General features: G+C 33.5%; 1 protein-coding gene and 1 long non-coding RNA gene across 5 annotated transcripts; both read right to left on the minus strand.

The window, feature by feature from the left end:
* Positions 1 to 9357: 9357 nt before the first annotated feature.
* Positions 9358 to 13413, minus strand: LOC111375779. 4 transcript variants are annotated; one of them, XR_002699365.1, is made up of 3 exons: positions 12856 to 13413; positions 11313 to 11404; positions 9358 to 11134 (listed from the first exon to the last, which is right to left on the minus strand). It is a non-coding gene; the product is annotated as an uncharacterized LOC111375779 (long non-coding RNA). The 4 variants fall into 4 exon arrangements; XR_002699366.1 differs by having other exon boundaries at positions 9364 to 11404; positions 12856 to 12991; positions 13078 to 13411; XR_002699364.1 differs by having other exon boundaries at positions 9364 to 11404; positions 12856 to 12991; positions 13072 to 13410.
* A 4208-nt stretch (positions 13414 to 17621) lies between these two features.
* Positions 17622 to 18194, minus strand: LOC111375792 (protein FAR-RED ELONGATED HYPOCOTYL 3-like). Its single transcript, XM_022998686.1, has 2 exons — positions 17845 to 18194; positions 17622 to 17763 (listed from the first exon to the last, which is right to left on the minus strand). The coding sequence occupies exons 1-2, from the start codon at positions 18192 to 18194 to the stop codon at positions 17622 to 17624; spliced, it is 492 nt and encodes a 163-aa protein (XP_022854454.1).
* Positions 18195 to 20219: the final 2025 nt, after the last annotated feature.

The raw sequence follows: 20219 nt of genomic DNA on the forward strand, positions 1-20219 counted from the left end.
ACTCTCTACAATAGTTCAAGGCTTGTGCAAAAAAAAAAAAAAAAAAAAGGAGGAGAAACAGTATATTTGAAAAAATTGATAAAAAGATTGAAAAACGAACACTGAATATCAACTTGAAGATTCAAGGTTCCTAGAAAATTAGTTTTAATAGAATTGATGTTCTATCTCTAATGGATATAATAAAAACTTTCTACAATTGATGTGGTAGGAGAAGTTGAGTTATGGTTCTTTGAAATGTTATGATCGTTTTAAAGAACCATAACTAAAGTTTTCTTGCTATGTCAGCGGTGAAATTTTTTTATCCTACCTACTATGGATTGGAGATCAAGACTTCAAGTTTCATGTTTCATGTGTTTAAATTAAAAATCATGACAAGATATAGATAACACAAAAGTCTTGGGAATGGGCCAAAGAGTACATATTTTGCTTTAGAAATCACAGATAATGTCAATACACGTGACAACGACCCTTGTACTATAAACCTATAAGTAGACTTATATTCACAGATAATGTCAATACACGTGACAACGACCCTTGTACGATAAACCTATAAGTAGACTTATATTCCTAAATATATTATCTTAATTTACTTTATAACTTGTGATAAAAGAAAATAAAAGGTTCCGTCAAAATAAATAAAGGTAATTGACATAAAACGTCCCTACTTTTTAAGTGTATTGTGGAAAACATCCCTATCTTTCATTTTTTGACACAAAACGTCCATACCTTCCACTTTCTTGGTGCTGAACATCCTTTTCATCAATTTTTGACTATTTTACCCTCCATTCAAAAAAAACCAAAAGAAAAGAAAGGAAAAAAATAAAAAACTAATTGCAACCACATTCCCAAATTTTCTAAAAATTGCAAATGGTAACTTGATAATTACCATATTAAATAAATTAAAAAAAATCAAAAAATTAAGAAAAAAAATTAAAAAAATGAGTTGTCTTCTTCACCACACCTACCCCACCATACAAAATCTCTCTGCACAGCAGTTTATACAAGAGCAGGACTTAAACCGATCGAAGGCTGCAAACTGGCGGCATAGTCATGCGCCCACAAGTCGTAATGTACTATTTTTTCAAGGGACGGTGAGGATACCAATTCTTCTTGATGCTTACCACAAGTTAGCTCCGCTACTTTGAAAATTTCCAGGTAGCTAATTCTGAAACAGGAAAACAGATTATTAGCAGCAATTTCATAGCGAATGTAGGGCAGCATTTGCAGAGTCGAGAGTAGATGACGAATATGAAAAGCACAAAGTGTAGAATTGCATAACATCAACTCTAAAAATGAAAAAAAAAAATCTATAAAAAGCAGTGTAAGTTTGGTCACTACAGGCATAATCTAGTTTTTCGTTTGATGGTTTTATGATTGTCTCGCTGTGAGGTGAAGTTAAGCACATCAGCTGCCCAGAGTAGATAGTTTTAGCAGCCTTTCTCAATGAGACTTGAGTTGGTTTGATTAAGGGATCCCAAAAGGTCGACGATTAGGTAACAAAAATGGATCTGTTTTAATAATCTCAACCTTTCGGATTTGGAGGATTTGCTGTGCAGAGAGATTTTGTATGGTGGGGTGTGGTGAAGAAGACAACCCATTTTTTAAATTTTCTTCTTAATTTTTTGATTTTTTTTCAATATATTTAATATGGTAATTATCAAGTTACCATTTGCAATTTTTAGAAAATTTGGGAACGTGGTTGCAATTAGTTTTTTTTTTCCTTTCTTTTCTTTTTGTTTTATTTGAATGAAGGGTAAAATCGTAAAAAATTTATGAAAATGATGTTCAGCGCCAAGAAAGTGGAAGGTATGGACGTTTTGTGCCAAAAAAATGAAAGGTAGGGATGTTTTCCACAATACACTTGAAAGATAGGGACGTTTTGTGCTAATTACCCAAATAAATAACGTACTTTCAACTTTCACCATACTCGGAAGAGTTATTTGAGCTCATTCATGCATGTTACAGAAGAGAAAGGATTTGCAAAGGCTACAAACACTGCTCTCCTCTGTATACAGGCATTGAATTAGTTTAGAGTTACAAAAGCCCCACTGGTGCCACTCTCTATCCTCATCTGTATCTCGCCCCCTTAGATTAAGCACATTCTAGATAATTTACTCCAGATATTTTGAGGCCGTTAATGTTGAATGTTCACTCCTGCCTGGAAGCTGGCAGCTGGTAATTTCCTTGCATTGACATCGAAGAATAAATGACTTTGAAAAGATTGAAAAATTTAACAAATCGATTGCAACCACTGCTTTGAGTTATCTGTACACGTAGTCAGTTTAATTGTGGCTCTGAGTACGGCACCTCAAGAAAGGTTTATCGGACGGACATCGTGTAATATGCAGTCAAAAATGATTATGAACGAAAGTGATATTATTCAACTATTCAAATGAACTAATTTGGACTTAGCACTAGTTGGACCTTGCAAACTTGTACTCATTGGGGTCAGTGGTTTAGATTGATTAAATTTTAAAAAATAAAAATTTATAAAAAATAAAAAATTCAATTTTAGAGTTGGGTATCCACAGTTTTGATTCAAGAACCAAGAATCAACCTAGATTCGATTAGTCTTCAATTTTTGGTTCTTGGTTACGGTTCCAAAACCCCTGTTTGGGCTCCATTTTTCCAAAAATTTATTTTTCAAAATTTATTTTCAACCACACATTATCTCATAAAATAAATTTTACACGTAAACTCGAAACCTTTTCTTATTTTTTAATCACATAACCCAAAATCTCACTACTTTTCCCAAAACGAGGGTCAAATAGCGGCTAAATTATTGTCTGGTGGAGATTAGTCAAGTAGCACTGGCATAGAGGGGAAGTCTATGATTACTCTGATAATTGTTCAATTTCACTGATATACCATTTGAGAAAATAAGAAATTATGTCAATTACATTGACAAAAAAGCTTTATTAAATGATGATTAAATGATACAAGTAACTAATCTACCTCTGGTAAAGTTAGATTAAATGACTAAAAAAAATTGGATGCCGATGTCTGGTGGAGATTAGTCAAGTAGCACTGACGTAGAGGGAAGTCTATGATTACTCTGATAATCGTTCAATTTTGTTGATATACCACTTCAAAAAATAAGAAATTATGTCGATTACATTGATAAATTTTTTGATTAAATGGTACAAGTAACTAATCTACCTCTGGTAAAGTTAGATTAAATAACAAAAAAAAATAAAAAATTGGATGCCGATGTCTGGTCGAGATTAGTCAAGTAGCACTGGCGTAGAGGGAAGTCTATGATTACTCTGATAATCGTTCAATTTCGCTAATATACCACTTGAGAAAATAAGAAATTATGTTGATTTCATCGACAAAAAAGTTTGGTTAAATGATAGAAGTAACTAACCTACCTCTGGTAAAGTTAGATTAAATGACTAAAAAAATAACTGGACTCCGATGTTTGGTGGAGATTAGTCAAGTGGTGTAGAGGGATGTCTATGATTAGTCAGTTTGTTTCTAAATATCTTCCAACTTATTTGAACTTGTTTTTAAATATCTTCCAACTTATTTGAACCCTACAGTCCTAAGCATTGTTGGATGGGCTTTGCCAATCGAGTGAATTTATTTGTACTCGGGGACATTATGGAATAAAATATTATTTTATTTTTGGACAAATTATTGATTTTAATTTGAAGAACTTGTTCATTGGTCGATATGATATTAAATCATATGCTTAAGTTGTTAAACATGAAAGCATTCGATTTGTAATTCAATCTAAGTTTATTGTTAAAAATCAGTAAATAAAGATGAACGCTTTGGGGGAAAATGTATTTTGAAATAGTGTTCTTAAAGAATGTGTGGTTAAAAAATAAGTCCTTGTTTGAGCCACATTATTAGAATGAAAATGCATTTTTGAATAGTATATTGATGAGAAATGTGTGGTTAAGAAATAAGGAAAAATTTTGGATTTGCGTATAATATTATTTTATTAAAGGATGTGTGGTAAAAATGATGTCAAATCACTGTTGAAAAATGTATTTTTTTTAAAAAAAAACCTAAGAAAACGTTTTCGATTTACATGTATAATTATTTTATTGAAAATTGTGATCAAAAATGAGTTTTTAATAAAATGTGGCTTAAACACGGGCTGTAGTTCATCTTTAATTTGGTATACGACCAAGTGTACATTTTGAAATGTATTGGACTTCACTGAGCAAAATTTAATTAATCACATGAATTTAATTTCACTCGAATGTTGCATTTAGGACATTGATTTTGAGCCGATAATGGACTTCAATTATTGTCTTGAAGTTCTTTGAGGTTTCAATGAGTGAGATTAGATCATCGATTAGTCTTAGTGCTTTGGAAATTAAAAAGAAATAAATGAATGATGTGAAATTCGTAACCTATTTAATATGCACAATTAGAGATGTCAATGAGCCGAGTCAGCTCGCGAGCAATGATTGAGCTTTTTTTCGAGCTCGAGCAAAAGCTCGGCAAAAAAAAATTAGACTCGACCCGAGCTTTCGGCTCGGGCCTTTTCAAGTTGAGTCGGGCAGGCTTGATTTTTGTTTTGGTTTAGGAATTTATATATATTTGTAAAATGGCATTTTGGTTATTTTACCTTATTTTGAATATTCGACCTGATCTATAAAGTTAACATATGAGAATGATAAGTCATGGTATATAATTGTTATTTGTATATAACTTCAATAATTTCAATTGGGCTTAGAATGCAATCTCTATTTTTTTTAGTGGAATAGAAATGAATTCAATTTTCTCAATTGATCTAGTGTTGATCGAGTCAAGATTAATTTATTGAAGTTTAGTTTAATTGTGTTTCATTTAGGACTGAACATGGTCCGATTCAATTCAATTCTAAAGAGAATTGAGTCGGAGTAGAAATTTTCAGAGTATTTATTAAGTGGAACCGTCATGTCTAAATTTAATTATAGAACCGTTCAGATTTGGTTCCATTTGGTTCGGTTCGGTTCGATTCCCAAGTTTTGTATTATAATTAAATTAACTAATATTTATAAAGTTACATTAATTCAACTAATGATATATTCAATTTTAGTTCTTACAAACTAACAAAGTCCAATCTTATGTGCTTTTTGCATCTTACTTTGCTGAGTTGTTCATAGATTTGATTGTTAAAATCACAAGAAGAGAAAAATAGCAAACTCAAAATAATTAAGAGAAGCGTTGTTGAATTTCAATTCAATTTCTACAGAACGATAGAAATGACATTACGAGAGAGTAACAGATTTGGATAAAATTTAGTTCAATTTGATTAAGTTGGCTTTGAACTGAAAATTAGAAGTAGGAAAATTATATTTTTGGGTTTGAACTAAATTTAACTAATTAGCAAATTTATTTTAAAAAATAAAATAATTTGGCTAATTTAAATAAATTAATTAAAAAATTAGGGAGATTTGATTTTTTGATTCTCGTAGTTCTTGATTTAAAATCGAGAATCGAACCAAATCCGTTGGTTTTCGATTTAGATACCCGTTTGGGTATTTAATTTAAGATAAACCGTTCGATTCGATTGGTTCGATTTGGGAGTTTTGTCCAGCCTTAGTTTAATTAGTCCCTTTGATGGCTCCAAATAAGAATCGAAATTTATTATAAGAGTTATAATTTATAATTAATTGTAGTGGATTTAATTAATTTATTTGTATGGAGACTTACAAAATTAGGAGAAAGGATGAAATTTACTACAAATTTCTTAAGAGCAGTTATATTCACACTCCAATTTTTTTTATAAATATACACCTCATGTTAATTTTATTAAAGGTCATTAACCTTTATTCATTATTACACTTATATCCTTAATTTTTTTGTTCATCACATTCTTATTTTTAACATTTTATTGATTAGAAAATCTTGTCCTTAATCTTGCTTTTCATCAAAAAATTTTGGTAACACATTTTAAAATGAGGATCAAATATTTAATTGTATTTTTCCATTATTATTTGTTTTGCTTATTTAAAAATACAATGTACCTTAAGAGAATTTTGGAGAGAGGCAATGATTAGGAACACTTTATGTTAATTTGAGAATAAGAATGCAAGGAAAAAAGTTTGAAAAATATGATAATGTGTAAAGGTTATGAACATTTCATACAATTAAAATGTAGCATAATTATTAAAAATTGTTGTATATTTAATCATTTCTTAAAACTAAGTCATAAAAATGAAGAGAAGAAGTAGATATGGCAGTGGGGCAGATTCAGAACGGGACATCCCCCCGCCCCGGGCTTGCCCCGTTTGTTGTCCCCATTTTTTTTTTTTTTACTGTGGAAAATGGCCCACAATTAATGATATGGTCAAGCAGAATCAGCGGTCGGTAGTCTTCACTTCTAAAAGCTCCAAGGAATCTTCAAAAGGCATTGCATATGAATGGAAATACTTGGTAGAAAATCAATGTGAGCTGCCTTTTTCTAGATTAAGATCTTAGATGATATTTCTAAATAGAAAAATTTCACTTAGAAGTTGGGCTTGAACCAGCAGATGGCAATGGTGGAATGATAGCTGTATCATGTCCCAACCGAGTAGAATCATCTAGCATGAACTCGAAAATAAGATCGCTAGTCTTGATGAATTATTTTCTAGATAACCCAATTATAATTCTAGATAACCCAATTGAGGCCACTGCCTGCAAACATAATTCAGCCCACTAACTAGCTATCAAATAGTACTTTTCGAGAGAGGAATTTAATGCCTTTGATGGAGGCATCCCTCGTGAGCTCTTGTTGCTTCCTAATCTTTAGATACTGTGGGCCCCAAGAGCTAATCTTGACGGACAATTGCCTAGTAACTAGAGTAATCTCCTTTCATGCTCTCTGAGAGCCCTTAATTTGGGGTCGCATGATATTATTGGTCCTGTGCAACAGAGTTTGGGTGTCATTTGTAAAAATCTGACATTCTTGGGCGAGGCTGCCCCGCCAACCCGTCAAAGCAGGTTTTTTTACCCTATTAGGGGCGGGGTCTACCTGGACGACTTGGTTTAACCTTTTAAGAAATGGGGGCTTTCATTTTTTATTTAGTTGGTGATATTTTAACTCAATCAAATCATGTCACATCATCTATTAGCTAATAAATATGAAAATTGTAATATACATGTAAGTTGTTAGCAAATAAATTTGTAAATTATGATATATATGTAACACAACTGTTATTTGTATCCCATCAATTTAGAGAAAAACAACTTTGAGATAAAATTTAAAGTATCTATCATTCTATCTATGGAGAGAGAATAATAACCCAATCAAACATTTCATTCACCTTTTCCAAATAAATAAATAAATTTTAGAAAATAAAAATGAAAAATATGTATTGTATTTAAAAATAACTTATATATATTCATTCCTTTTCTCGGCCCATTGTAAGGAAAATTAACTGGGCCAATTTTTAAATTCTTTTTGAACATTCAAAAAATATATTGAAAACAATACATAAATCCTATATATAATAAACACATTTCAAAACTTTTCAAAAATAAGGTGATATATCAATTTATTAAATATTTAATTATAATATAATATAATTAATCACACCAATATACTGGTAAACGTTGTGCAAAAATATATGACAATATTTTTCGTCCGTTGCAAAAAAAAACAATTTTTCTTATAGTGATTTTTTTCTCAAACTATAGAACTTTTAGCAAAAAATATTTCTTGTCACAAAAAATAGACTCTATTGCATCACAAGCACTTTGTTGCAAGAAATAAAAGTTTGCCGCCATAAGTTTCCCTCTAAAAATATTTTGACGCCTTGCTTCCCTCATATTTTTAGAGACATTCTTTAATATTTGTCACGATTTCTCGCATTTTGCAACAACTTTTTATGTTATCTTATATTTTTTTGTACTTATTTTCTTCATCACAATTTTCATGACAAATTTTAAAATTGTATCACGTTAAATTGCAATAACGTTAAATCACTTATTGCAACAACTTTTTGTATGTCACAAAAACTCGTCACGAAATCACAATTTTTGTTGTCGTGATTCTTTATTACTGGATCTTGAATCTTGAATATTAACTGCAATTTTGTCATGTTTGGTTTATTAATCTTTAATCTTGAATATTACCTTCTTTTTTTTCTTTTTTTTTTTGAATTTGGCTTCTTATTCCATAATCTTATTGCTTCAATACCTTCTTCTTGATTATTGATCTTGATTACAAATTTAGATATTCCTCTTCAACATGCTATATCTTAATTATTCTTGTGTTAATGGGAACCACAAGGAATGACAAATTGCATATGAATTAGGGACCACAACCACATTTATATTTTCATATGTATTTTGGCTCATCGAGAAAACACAACTCTAATGGATCCGATCTTTATACATATAATCCGGCATAAAATTTATTTAGATGTCCTAAGTTCAATTATTATATATTTTAATTTTGGACTTAACTTTAAAATAACTTTATACACAATTAATTATATATATAGGTTCACATGACAAATTAATAAACCCAACATGGCAATCATTTGAATTATTTATTTGGGGATTAGTTAGAAGTTAAATATATTATCAATTATTGGATTTTTTATTTTTTCATACTTTTTTTTGGTTGGTGTTGCAAAGGTTTTTGAATAAAATGAATAAACAAGAAAAGTTTTATTGAGCTTATAAAACTTGTGCCAATGTCTCTTTTATTATTATTAGTCTTTACCTGTGCAACGCACGGATTAAGTTATTTTGAAAATATTGATAGTGTTAAATGTGTTGGATTCTCATGAATTATACAACTAACAATATCTTTCAATCTTTTAGGATTATTTTGGCTCTAAACTTGCTGCTAAAGCTATTTTTATCTTTAAGAACTTGTAATTCACCAAACCACCTATAGTAAATACAACATTTACACCAACAATTCATGTTGATTAATTAATCCTACTCTTTTTGACTTTTCATCTGATCTATATCCGACCTTTTTAGACAAGGATCTATCGTACCTGTTCGACCTATGTCAACTCGAAATTACTTCTCAATAGTACATTTTTAAGTGTACCTTGAACAATCTTAAACTATTTTTCTCCTACTGGCACATTTTCTCTCACTTCAATAATGTGGTAATGTCTAATTTAATACCTTTTTTAAATGCATATCCACATTCAGATAATTATCATTGTTTCTCAGGAGCAATAATTCAATTAATGTAAGTACTGCTCGCTAAATATACACTATATTAACTTAGAGCATTTTGATTAACTATTTCGTTGTTCAAAGAGTATCTCCTACCAACACCACTAAATGTACATCCATTCTTCCTTTTTTAGTAGTATTTTCTACTTCTCCATTAATTCAAAATGAAAAACCAATATCAAAATTCAAAATTGAGAGACCCCACTCCAAATTTACACCAACTAAAAATGCGTATTCAACAAAATTATTAAACACCAAATCTCATCATAAATCCATATAAAGTTTAATATCCCAACAAAGTAATTTCTTTCATAAAAAGGAATAAAAACTTGCTCTACCTTCTTAAAAGAAGGCGCTTTTCGATGCTGTTTGTCCTCAAGGGGAGTGCCTTCAAATCAAAACTTGGCCTCCTCTTGCTACTACCTCTTTTGTGACATTTTCAAAGCCCGAGGCAAAAAACACTATTTCCACTATGCTTTGATGTATTGTACTATGTAGAGATAGAATAGTATCAAGAAATTCATGGACATGGAATTGTGATCACACTGTTGTTTGTTGAGCAAAAATAAAGACCAACATGATGTTGTCCCATGAAAAACTCTTAAGGTCAACATTTGAACAGTAAGAAAAATGAGGAGTCGAGGATTGTAAGCATCTAATGAAGGATGTATCACAAAGAAGGGAAATGTTATAAAAAAACATCAATCAAAACTTCATCAGCATAGAAATTTGCAACAAACCTGAATTTCAAGGAGTGGAAAGTCCAACTCCAATCAAATATAATCAGCGGCCAATATCTTCTCTTTTGAGGCCATTTTACTCCTCATCCCTCATCATCATTAAATTGTTCTCCAACTTACAAAGATTTTATAAAATGTCAGATTTACTGCTAGTTCTATCTGAGTACTCAAACCAAACTGCACATCATCCTAGAAAACATTTACATGGCCCGCACACCTTATTTCCAAATGAGATGCATGGCTGGTCAAAAGTTTAATCCCATGAGAAGAAAACAACATATAACACATTCATCATTACCTTAGAGCTTCAAACAAATTACCCGCTTGGCAACGAAGTAGTACCATTACTTAAAAAATCATTTGCCACATAGTCATGTTATCTTTCAAAAACCATACCTACATGCCTTCTTCAAGACCCAAGTTCTTGCACCAAGCAACTTTTTGGCCCAAAAAAACAACAAAAAAACTCATTCACCATTCAAGAGTCCATAAGTGACACTGCTTTGATGCACACAAGGAGTAATGACAAGAAGGGTTGCAAGCACCAATCCTTGAAATGAGGAACATATTGGTTAACATATTTTATATGTCAAAGGTGAAAATCGTAAGTTCACATTATTTTCATTAAAAAGATTCATTAACTCGTAAAATTTTAATTAAATGCCATGATTTACAAGATATCAATTAGGACGAAGAAATTCATAAAATAATTCCATATCAAAAAGATGTAAACCTGTCAATTTTTGCCTATTTACTCATAAATATCATTACTTTTTTTAAATGCATTTCAAACTAATTATGTAATAAGACGCTTCACATAATTGCCTCGTGAGAAAGATTCCTAGATAATTGTCATCCTATGTTTCAGAATTATATCCAACAACGATAGTTTAGAGACAATTGAAGAACACATTTTTGCATATGCTAGACACTTCACCTGCAAAACAACAACAATGAGATACATTCTTTCCCTAAATAGCACACGCAAGCATACTTATAGATAAGATTTCCTTGAAATTATAACATTACTTCTGCCATTTTAATCCAAATGAATTGATCAATCCCAACAAACATTGGTGAATTGTACTTTTGTCATTTACATTACTTTGCCGTCATGATTTTTAGAAGTCAAAAACTCTACGTGCAGAAACCTTATACCCGTGCAACCTCAGAAGCCTGAATCCCATTGTTGTATCATCAATTTCTTGTACTTTCGAATTTCTTGTCCAGTATATTTTTTCGCAAGACTTGCTCTTTGTTGAAAGCTTGAAAAATATTTAGTGCAACTATGAGCTAAAAATTGTTCTCGTGATCAAATTATGCTAGGGAAATTTATTAAAAGGGACGATATGGTAGTAGTCTAGAACTATATCTAATGGAATACAAAAGAATCAAAAGCAATTATTATAAAATTTTAGAATGATGAGAGAATCAGAAGCTTACAATTTAATAAGACGTTCATAAAGAGATCTGCATTCTTGAATTATTTCATTCTTGTCTAGAAATTCCTCCAGTGTAAAATTTATGGTCTCCACCTGAAATAGAAAATATTCTCACTTAATAAATCACTCAAAAAATACCCTACATCATATTTTCAGAATAATTCAAGCACGTTAAGGACAGGACCTCACAAATACAAACAAGGTAGTTGGTCGAAATAATACACAATTTCAGAATAAGTCAGCATAAAATATCGATAAGAATAAGCACACATGCATGAAAATTACCATTGAACCATGGGTTACAGCGGGTCCAAAGATTGAGACGCTATATACTCTTTCAAAACAACGATACGTTGATAAAATACTGACGAATAAAAACTTAAAAATTGCTCAATATTGAGTTTCTTGAAAAGAATAAAATCTTTTTTTACATTCATTTTGCAACATATGCATTGTTTTATTAAAGCTTGACCAAATGTTAAACACGACGAACTGGAAATTTCAAAGTAGTTCTGAACACAATAAATGTATTTCTTTCAGGCTGGCACATTTATGACACAATGCATAAGCAAATGATACATTTTGGTTTCAAGCAATCTACAAGCAATTCCCACAAAAACAGTGGTGAATACAAGATATAAAATTCATTTAGAAACCAATACCACGACACAATTGGATCGACGACACAAATGGAACAATTACAAACAAGTTGGCTTGGGATTCAATAGAATAGGCAGGAATCATATTTCCCTTAATAAACTATCAAGAGAATAAGTATGGGATTCCGTGCAGCAGAAGGGGTAAAAAAAAGAGCAAAAAACAACGTATAGTTTGACAATCTAACAACATTGCTGCTTAACCTCACCACAGAAGACTTTTATTGAGTTAATTCCCACTTATAAGTTAAAAAGACAAGCATATGAAACCTCCAAATATATCCCAACAAAAGATTTCTTTCATCATGTACCATGTTGTGAACTTCAACCAACTAAATGCTTTTTGATTCTTCTCTTCAATGAAATTTCAAATAAGATAATATTTGTACTGATTGAATTTAATACCACAACTTTTTCAGTTGCACGGATTGGTCTCTAACTCTACGAAATAGTGATATCCCTGAAAATATAATATGGAAGGCATATGATAATACAAGAAAGCAGAGTTGCCATAACAATGATCCTCCCCAGAACCCGAGTACATGTATCTACTTTTAAAGAATTGTTACATTGCTTCCCCCATTCAATCAATTACAGATTATGGTTTATATAAGTCAAATACTATTACAAGTCCTCCAATCATAGTGGTATCATAGTAGATCGTACAAAACCAATATCACAATTACACCAAAGGATAATGTTCCACATCTCCCCAATACAATCCAACCTAACACCTCATTCTACTCTCAAAATTTCATAGTACTCCAGAAAATTCACATCACTGGGTTCAACTATATCTCATGTCCAATCAGAATACCAAATATTGGATCCATACCACCAGTAAAATAATATACAAAATATATATTCAAGAAAAATAAAACCACTTACTGGTGATGCAGTGGAGAGGCCCATGTGTGAATCATGAGTGATGATTTTCTTTTAAACTCGGCCACATCATCTCTTAAGAATATCAACTCTTGAGAATATCAAATTTGTGTGAATAAGCTTTTTAGGAGTTGAAGCGCTTGACCAAGAAAAATGCCCAAGTAAGTAGAAAGTACAAAATAAAGGAACGAGCAAGATTCGTAAAAAATATTGAAAAACCTAAACTTTTTCTGTGGCTAATTGTCTGTGTAGTGAACTTGCAATCAAACGGCGATGAAGAAAGTAGAATAGCTTCCCTCCACAGCACTTCGTCAACAACAATACAAAAGAAGAGGAAGAGGTCCTCTGAGGATTCCAATTTCTCAGATGTAAACGAGATCTGTGGTGATTTTTTTAGGGTTTTCTTTTGATTTTGAAGTTCTCGTATAGTTCGAAAGAGGAAGAACAAATTAAGGGCTGAGATAAACGAGATCTGTGGGGAATTTTTTATGGTTGTCGGTAGATTTTGAGGTTCTTCTGTAGTTTGAAAAGGGAGAAACGAATGTGAGGCAAAGAGAAGAGGTGAAGAAGGTATGAGAAATGGGTTAATTATATGAATGGTCACTGAAATTTGCCCTATGTTACTACTTAGTCATTGAACTTAAAAACGTAACTCAATGGTCACTAAATTTCGTCAAGTGTTAATACTTCACAACCGAACTTTAAAATGTATCTCAATGGTAACCGAACTTTGCACCGTATTACCCATTCATCGCTCAAATGGAAAATCCGTTAAATCCAACAAACGACGTTAACTTGAGTGATGGATGGGTAACACGGTGCAAAGTTCGGTGACCATTAAAATATATTTTAAAGTTAGATTATAAAGTAGTAACACTTGACAAAGTTCAGTGACCATTGAGTTACTTTTTTAAGTTAGTGACTAAGTAGTAGCATAGGGTAAAGTTCAGTGACCATTAAAATATATTTTTAAATTGAATTATTAAACTCTTATTTGAGTCTCATTCTTTCAAAAGAAAAAAATACATTCGTAAATAGTGATTTGACATCATTCAACCACACATTCTTCAATAAAATAATATTACACGCAAATTCAAAACTTTTCATTATTTTTTAACTGCACATTTTCCTTCAATATACTATTCAAAAATTCATTTTATCCCTCAAAATGGTGATCAAACAAAGCTAAGCTTCTCAAATCGACCTCTATGAAAGAAGAAATCAAAGAGAATGAAGGGAAAAAAGAGGAAACAGAAAATCAGAGACCTTCAAATTAAATAAAAATAGAATTGCTGCTAATATTCATCCATCACGGTGAAAAAATACGTTTGATTTTTAGATCAACTGGTATTGGTTCACCGTATCTCAAACTCCGCATAAATAGATTGAAAGAGAAATAGTAGGAACACTAAAAGAAATTGACAAAGAAAAATTAAATAAAAGTACAAAAATATTCGAATAGTGTCAATGTAACTGAGGTTGATTTGAACTTTGCCCTATGTTGCTACTTAGTTACTAAACTTAAAAACGTAACTCAATGGTCACTGAATTTCATCAAGTGTTACTAATTCATAATCGAACTTTAAAATGTATCTCAATGGTCACCAAACTTTGCACCGTGTTACCCATCCGTCACTCAAGTTGATGCCGTTTTTTGGACTTAACGAATTTTTCCATTTGAGTGACGGATAGGTAATACAGTGAAAAGTTCGGTGACCATTGAAATCATTTTAAATTTCGGTTATAAAGTAGTAACACTTGGCGAAGTTCAATGACCATTGAGTTACGTTTTTAAGTTCAGTGACTAAGTAGTAACGTATGGCAAAGTTCAATGAACATTCGTATAATTAACCCTATAAGAAATAGACCATTGTTGAAGGTTAAAATGGGAAAATCGAAAATGCTTCCCAAATGACCAGTAAATGACAGATTGCCTCTTTTAAGATAGTAGTGATTATTATTACTCGGGTTCTATTTTCAATCCTGCTATGTATACCCTTGGCCTTACTTGCTGGTTTACCCGGTGACGTGGCAAGTAGCTTTTCCCACAAATTGAAGAGAATTTGAAATGAATTGAAAAAGGGACAAAAGTTGCGACTCGGCCCAACATAAACCCCTAAATCTAGTGTTACCAATACAATCCTTCATTTTCACCATTTCAAACCTAACAAACGAAAAAACCCCTCAAATGTAGAGAACCCTCGACGGCAAAAGAGAAGAAGGTCCTCATTTGGATTTGCCCACCACGACGACATGAAAATGCCAGTGCCCAGTATATAAATCGTGTGTATGCTTGGGGTTCCCACCTTCAGCTGATCGGCGACTTCTTTCATTTCTTGATCCGCAAGGTAAAATCTCCACCATAGTGAGGAAGGGTGTCCATCTCCGGCGCTGTTGCCTCAGGTGGATTTTCGAAGGACGTTATGTAAGTATGATATAGTTCATATGAAGGAACATTGATGATTTGTTTCTTCTCGATTGTTGCCCATTTCGACTCAATTTATAAATATGTATGTATTTCAAATTTCGACCAACCCAAATTGGAAGGAGGATAAATTATCAGTGTGTGTATTTAATTTGTTCTTACACCCGAATTGGAAGAAGAAAAATTTTTTGGTGTGTGTGTTTAATTTTTTCTTCAACCCAAATTGGAATTGTAAAGATTTGAAGTTTATGTGCATTTCTTCTGGTTCTAATTGTAAAATTTTAAGGTGGGCATTGTAAGCTTGTAAAATTTAGCAGTGTTCTAATTGTAATTTTAGGTGGGCATTGTAAGCTTTCGTCTGGTTCTTCAAATTTAGCAGTGTTAGAAGTGTAATGTACAGGTGGTCATTTTAAGATTTCGAATTTGAGACCTATGTTGTGTACATGCCTTTATTGATCAATAAACACCAACACATTTGCAGTTTTGTAATTTGACAATGTTCTGTGTATGTCGTGCATTGACTAGTAATATGCTGGTTGTTCGTATGTTAGAATGACAGGAAAGAATTTCGGAATCTGCCACAGCTGTAAACAGAAGGGGCACTTGTTTGCTGATTGCCCTAACAAACGGCGATGCCCCGTGTGTAGACATGGCTTTGTAAAGTGCTTTGAGGTTGAAAGAGAGACGAAGAACAAGGGAAGGTTGTTCAATTGCTGCAGTGTTCGCTGTACCTATTGGAATGGATCGAAGTAGGAGAATCAAGTGGCGAGTCTAGTACTATTACCATTAACTTGAACAACTCATCGGCACTTGAAGAAGTTCAACAAATAACTCACACGTTCCAATCTCTTTGATGGCTAGTGGAAGAACAAGACATTGAAATTTCTGTAAACGTGACAATACGCAAAGGCAATGGAAGTGCGGAAGCAGATAAGAAAGGGAAGGGGCTGACTTGATTAGGATTTGTGTTTTGTTAGGATGTTGTGTAATATATGGTCTGTTACTTGCAACTTTTGAAATTGAACAAGTCATTGTATTCTATGGAATTGTCCAATTTGCTCTGTGTTTGCAATATACTTGTTTTATTGCTAGCTCAAAGTTTTACTTTTTAATGTTGAGAGGGCAAACTATTAAATGCTTGTAATTGGAGAGATAGTGTTAGTGCAAAGAGTTACTTCTACGGATTGTTTTATTGCCAGTGGACTGCCTCTCTCCAAAATTCACAGAAACATCCTTGCATACAATATTTTAATCCAGAACACATTCAATTAGCAAGTGCACTTTTTACTGCTTATTAATTTCAGCCCTAATTACAAACATTTTTCCACAACCAAGATTGCAAGAATATGAAAACATGACATTCCACAAGATTAAAGCATCATATCAATTTCATGAACACTGCATTTTTTTATTTAAAACACTTAAACATTGCACCAATAAGTTGAAGATCATACAACTCAATAATTTTGACCACTCATAACCTATTACATCGCTACATTCTCGGATCCAGTAGTTCTCTTCATCCAATGTCAGAAAGTTGCGCCATGTTCATCAGGCACATTCGGATAGTAATACGGCATTGCGTTCCCTAGTGCAAAATGTACAAGTTAATACACAAACAAGAGAAAATAAGAAATTTGAACGACGAATGTTTAAGCATGTCAGTACCTTGACTATTCCATGTAACAGTTGCTGAAGCGGAATGAATGACATTGGGCAACTGTAGGTGTTGTGTAAGCTGGTGATAGTTCTCACCACCTTACATCAAACAAAAATGGAAGAGCACACGTGCTAATGAAAGTGTTTTACATTTAATTGTACCTACCAATAAGAGTTGTGAATATGACATCGGTGAAGGCATGTAGTATTGAGCTTGATGGTGCGACTGAATTATTGGTGCACCATCTCCCATTTGATCCGGGTGTGCCTTTGATCTCCTTCCCTTGGCCGAACTCGGATTTGCCTGCAAAACAACAAATTAAATGGGGTATTATTAATAGTATTACGCACTTTCGTACTACACAAAATGTTTGACGCATACCTTTGTCTTAGTAGAGCTCGATTCCAAAGCACTTTTCCTTCGCAGTTTCCTGGGTGCACCTTTTCTCTTTGAGCATATCGGATCTTATATGATACCTTTACCAGAATGTTGTGATGCTCCACTCTTCGAAGCTATCCATTCCGTGCAATGGGACATGGCATTACTTCCACAACTCGACCTCTTCGTCCCAACTGATAGTTCTTTACTTTCTATACACTCCAGTATCGATCGGACTTCATTCTCATCATCTGCAGTTATGTTCGCAAGCCTAGCAAATGATTGACGCATCTTGTCATATCTCAACTATGCCGAGGTGCTACTTAAACCATCATAGTTAACTACAATCCTTGTGTGAGCTCTGACGACATCTCTCGTCCACTTCCGTAATACGTAGGTGTCAGGCAATGACTTCACGTTGTTACGAAGCAACACAGTGATTGCATGTCTGCAAATTATTCCTCGAAACTCAAATAAGTGGCAGCTGCATACAACTTCGCAATTCTCTTTCTAAAATGTGACACATAACTTCTTGTCAACCCAGTCGTCACGTATAACGTCTTCCCATACTTCATATGTAGTCCCCAAGCAGTCCACTGATGAAAAAACGAGGTCGCAATAAACCTTCCCAACAAATTCCTCCTGTACTTCCCTAAATTTTGAGATCGTATAAACTAGCTGAAACCGCTTCTCCATCTCGTACTTCGTAGCACATGATACCATTTGCGAGAAGTACTTGAAGTCCGGTTGAAACTCCTTCTCTACATTATTCCTCAATGCCCGTTTATATTGTTGGACAAATTGCTTGAGCGATGTCTTCGAATGTACGTATCCATCGAAAAACGCATTCATGCTCTCACTGCGCTGAGTCGTCGACATTCCAGCCTAGAATGTGTTTTTCAAATAACAAGGTACCCAACTACCTCTGTTTGCGTACAATCCAGATAACCAGTCATCATCATGCAGGTTAAAGTTATTGATCATCGTTTCCCAACCCTCTTCGAACTCTTCACCGGTTTGAGAATCATACACTAACACATGTATAGTAGAGAAAATCGCACCTTTATCGACGTGGTATCCAAACTTCTCTGACAACTTCTTCAATATATGCCACAAACACCACCTATGCCGAGTGTTTGGAAGAACGAATTGAATTACGTTTTGCATGGCCTTATCTTGATAGGTGATTATTCCCTTAGGAGTTTGGTCATGCATGCACTGAAGCTAAGTCCTAAACAACCACACAAATGTTTATGTACTTTCGTTGGACACCAAACCACAACCAAGTAGTGTCGATTGTCCGTGATAATTAACCCCAGCGAAAGGTGTGAACAGCATGTCGTACTTGTTAGTCAGGTACGTGGTATCAAATGTTACAACATCGCCGAACTCCTTATATGCTTGCATATTCGAAAAGTAGACTTGTATTGTTGCGACATTTCCATCTCCAAGTAGGGATGGCAATCGGGCTCGCCGGCTCGGGCCCATTTTGGGGACACGGGCTTTGCCCGAATTGGCCCGTGAGCTCGCGAGCTTTTAAAAAAAATTAAAATTTGAGGCTGCATTAAAGCTGCCTTTTAAGCAGCAGCTTAGGGGGGGGGGAAGAAGCAAAAAGGAGGAGAAACCATCCTGCCCGGCTCTGCCCAGGAAAAGCCCGAGCTAGCCTTTTTTTTTTGGCCAAGCAACAAAAAAGTTCGGCCATTTTAATCGGGCAGAGCCCGAGCTAAAACTTTAGGTTCGCGAGCCGGCTCGTTTACATCCCTATCTCCAAGTCGTAATCGCCTAATTTGTTCAACATAGTTTCGACAATCCTGTTCTATGCAACTCAAGTTCTCATACCCACCCACTTCTACAACTGCAGCGTTGTAACTTTTGTGCAGCAGAATCCCTGCCATATCATTCACTTCAAGTCGCCGTTCGATATGGGGCACTCAACTCTCGGTTGCAACGATACAATCTTGACTTCGAAGGACTTGTTTTTGCTTTGCAACCCGTCTGAATGGTAGCGTGCGGCTTCAAAGAACCAGTTGCATTACTATTTCTTTGTCCTTCGTGACTACATGCGAACACAACATACTTCACAACTCCATAATCATCCTTTTGCGAATTCTTTTTTTCTAACTGGGAAGCCTACGTTGTATGTATATCTTTTGTAAAAATCATACATGTCTTTTTCGTCGTTGAACTTCATACCCACATTGGGCACGGTTACACCATCTACTCCCACAATCCCATCACCCACTCCATCAACTCCTAATATCTCATCATCCACTCCTACTACTCTATCCTCCACCAAGTTGACACTGTCTACAATAGACTCATTATCGGATTGTAACGAAATATGTTCATCCACCTCTTTTGAACTTTCATTCACTGCAATAAACAACCAATTAAAGAATGTTAAAACTAATTCACATAACTATTTTTTTCAGGGCAAATACATGTTCGAAAATAATATGAACACATTATGACTGATAAAATATTTACTAGCATAAAAAGAGTACAATGTGACCTTGAAAAGAAATGATCATTATGACTGATAAAATATTTACTATATTGTTAATTTCTGATTTTGTGGCATCTTCTATCTACGTCTTACTACTAAAATTATTGTTCAAACCAAAACAATGTCAGATGTCTACTGTGATTTTTACGACATTGCTTGCAAAGCCATTTAAGTTGACAGGAATTTGCTCGGATCTGATCACACATGAATAATTTTGAGGTTTCTTTTAGAATCCATAATTCAGAGAGACGTCATCAGGACTCTCTTCTAACTCGTCCCACAATGGGCATTATAGAAAAAAAAAAAAAAAAAAAAAAACTTCCACACCCATTTCTGTGCATTTTCATGTATATGGATAGATTCAAGATATGATGTAAGATGATTTCTTCTCTTGTTTT

The sequence above is a fragment of the Olea europaea genome, unplaced genomic scaffold, assembly GCF_002742605.1.
Source record: "Olea europaea var. sylvestris unplaced genomic scaffold, O_europaea_v1 scaffold1415, whole genome shotgun sequence".
In the NCBI taxonomy this organism is placed as follows: Eukaryota; Viridiplantae; Streptophyta; class Magnoliopsida; order Lamiales; family Oleaceae; genus Olea; species Olea europaea.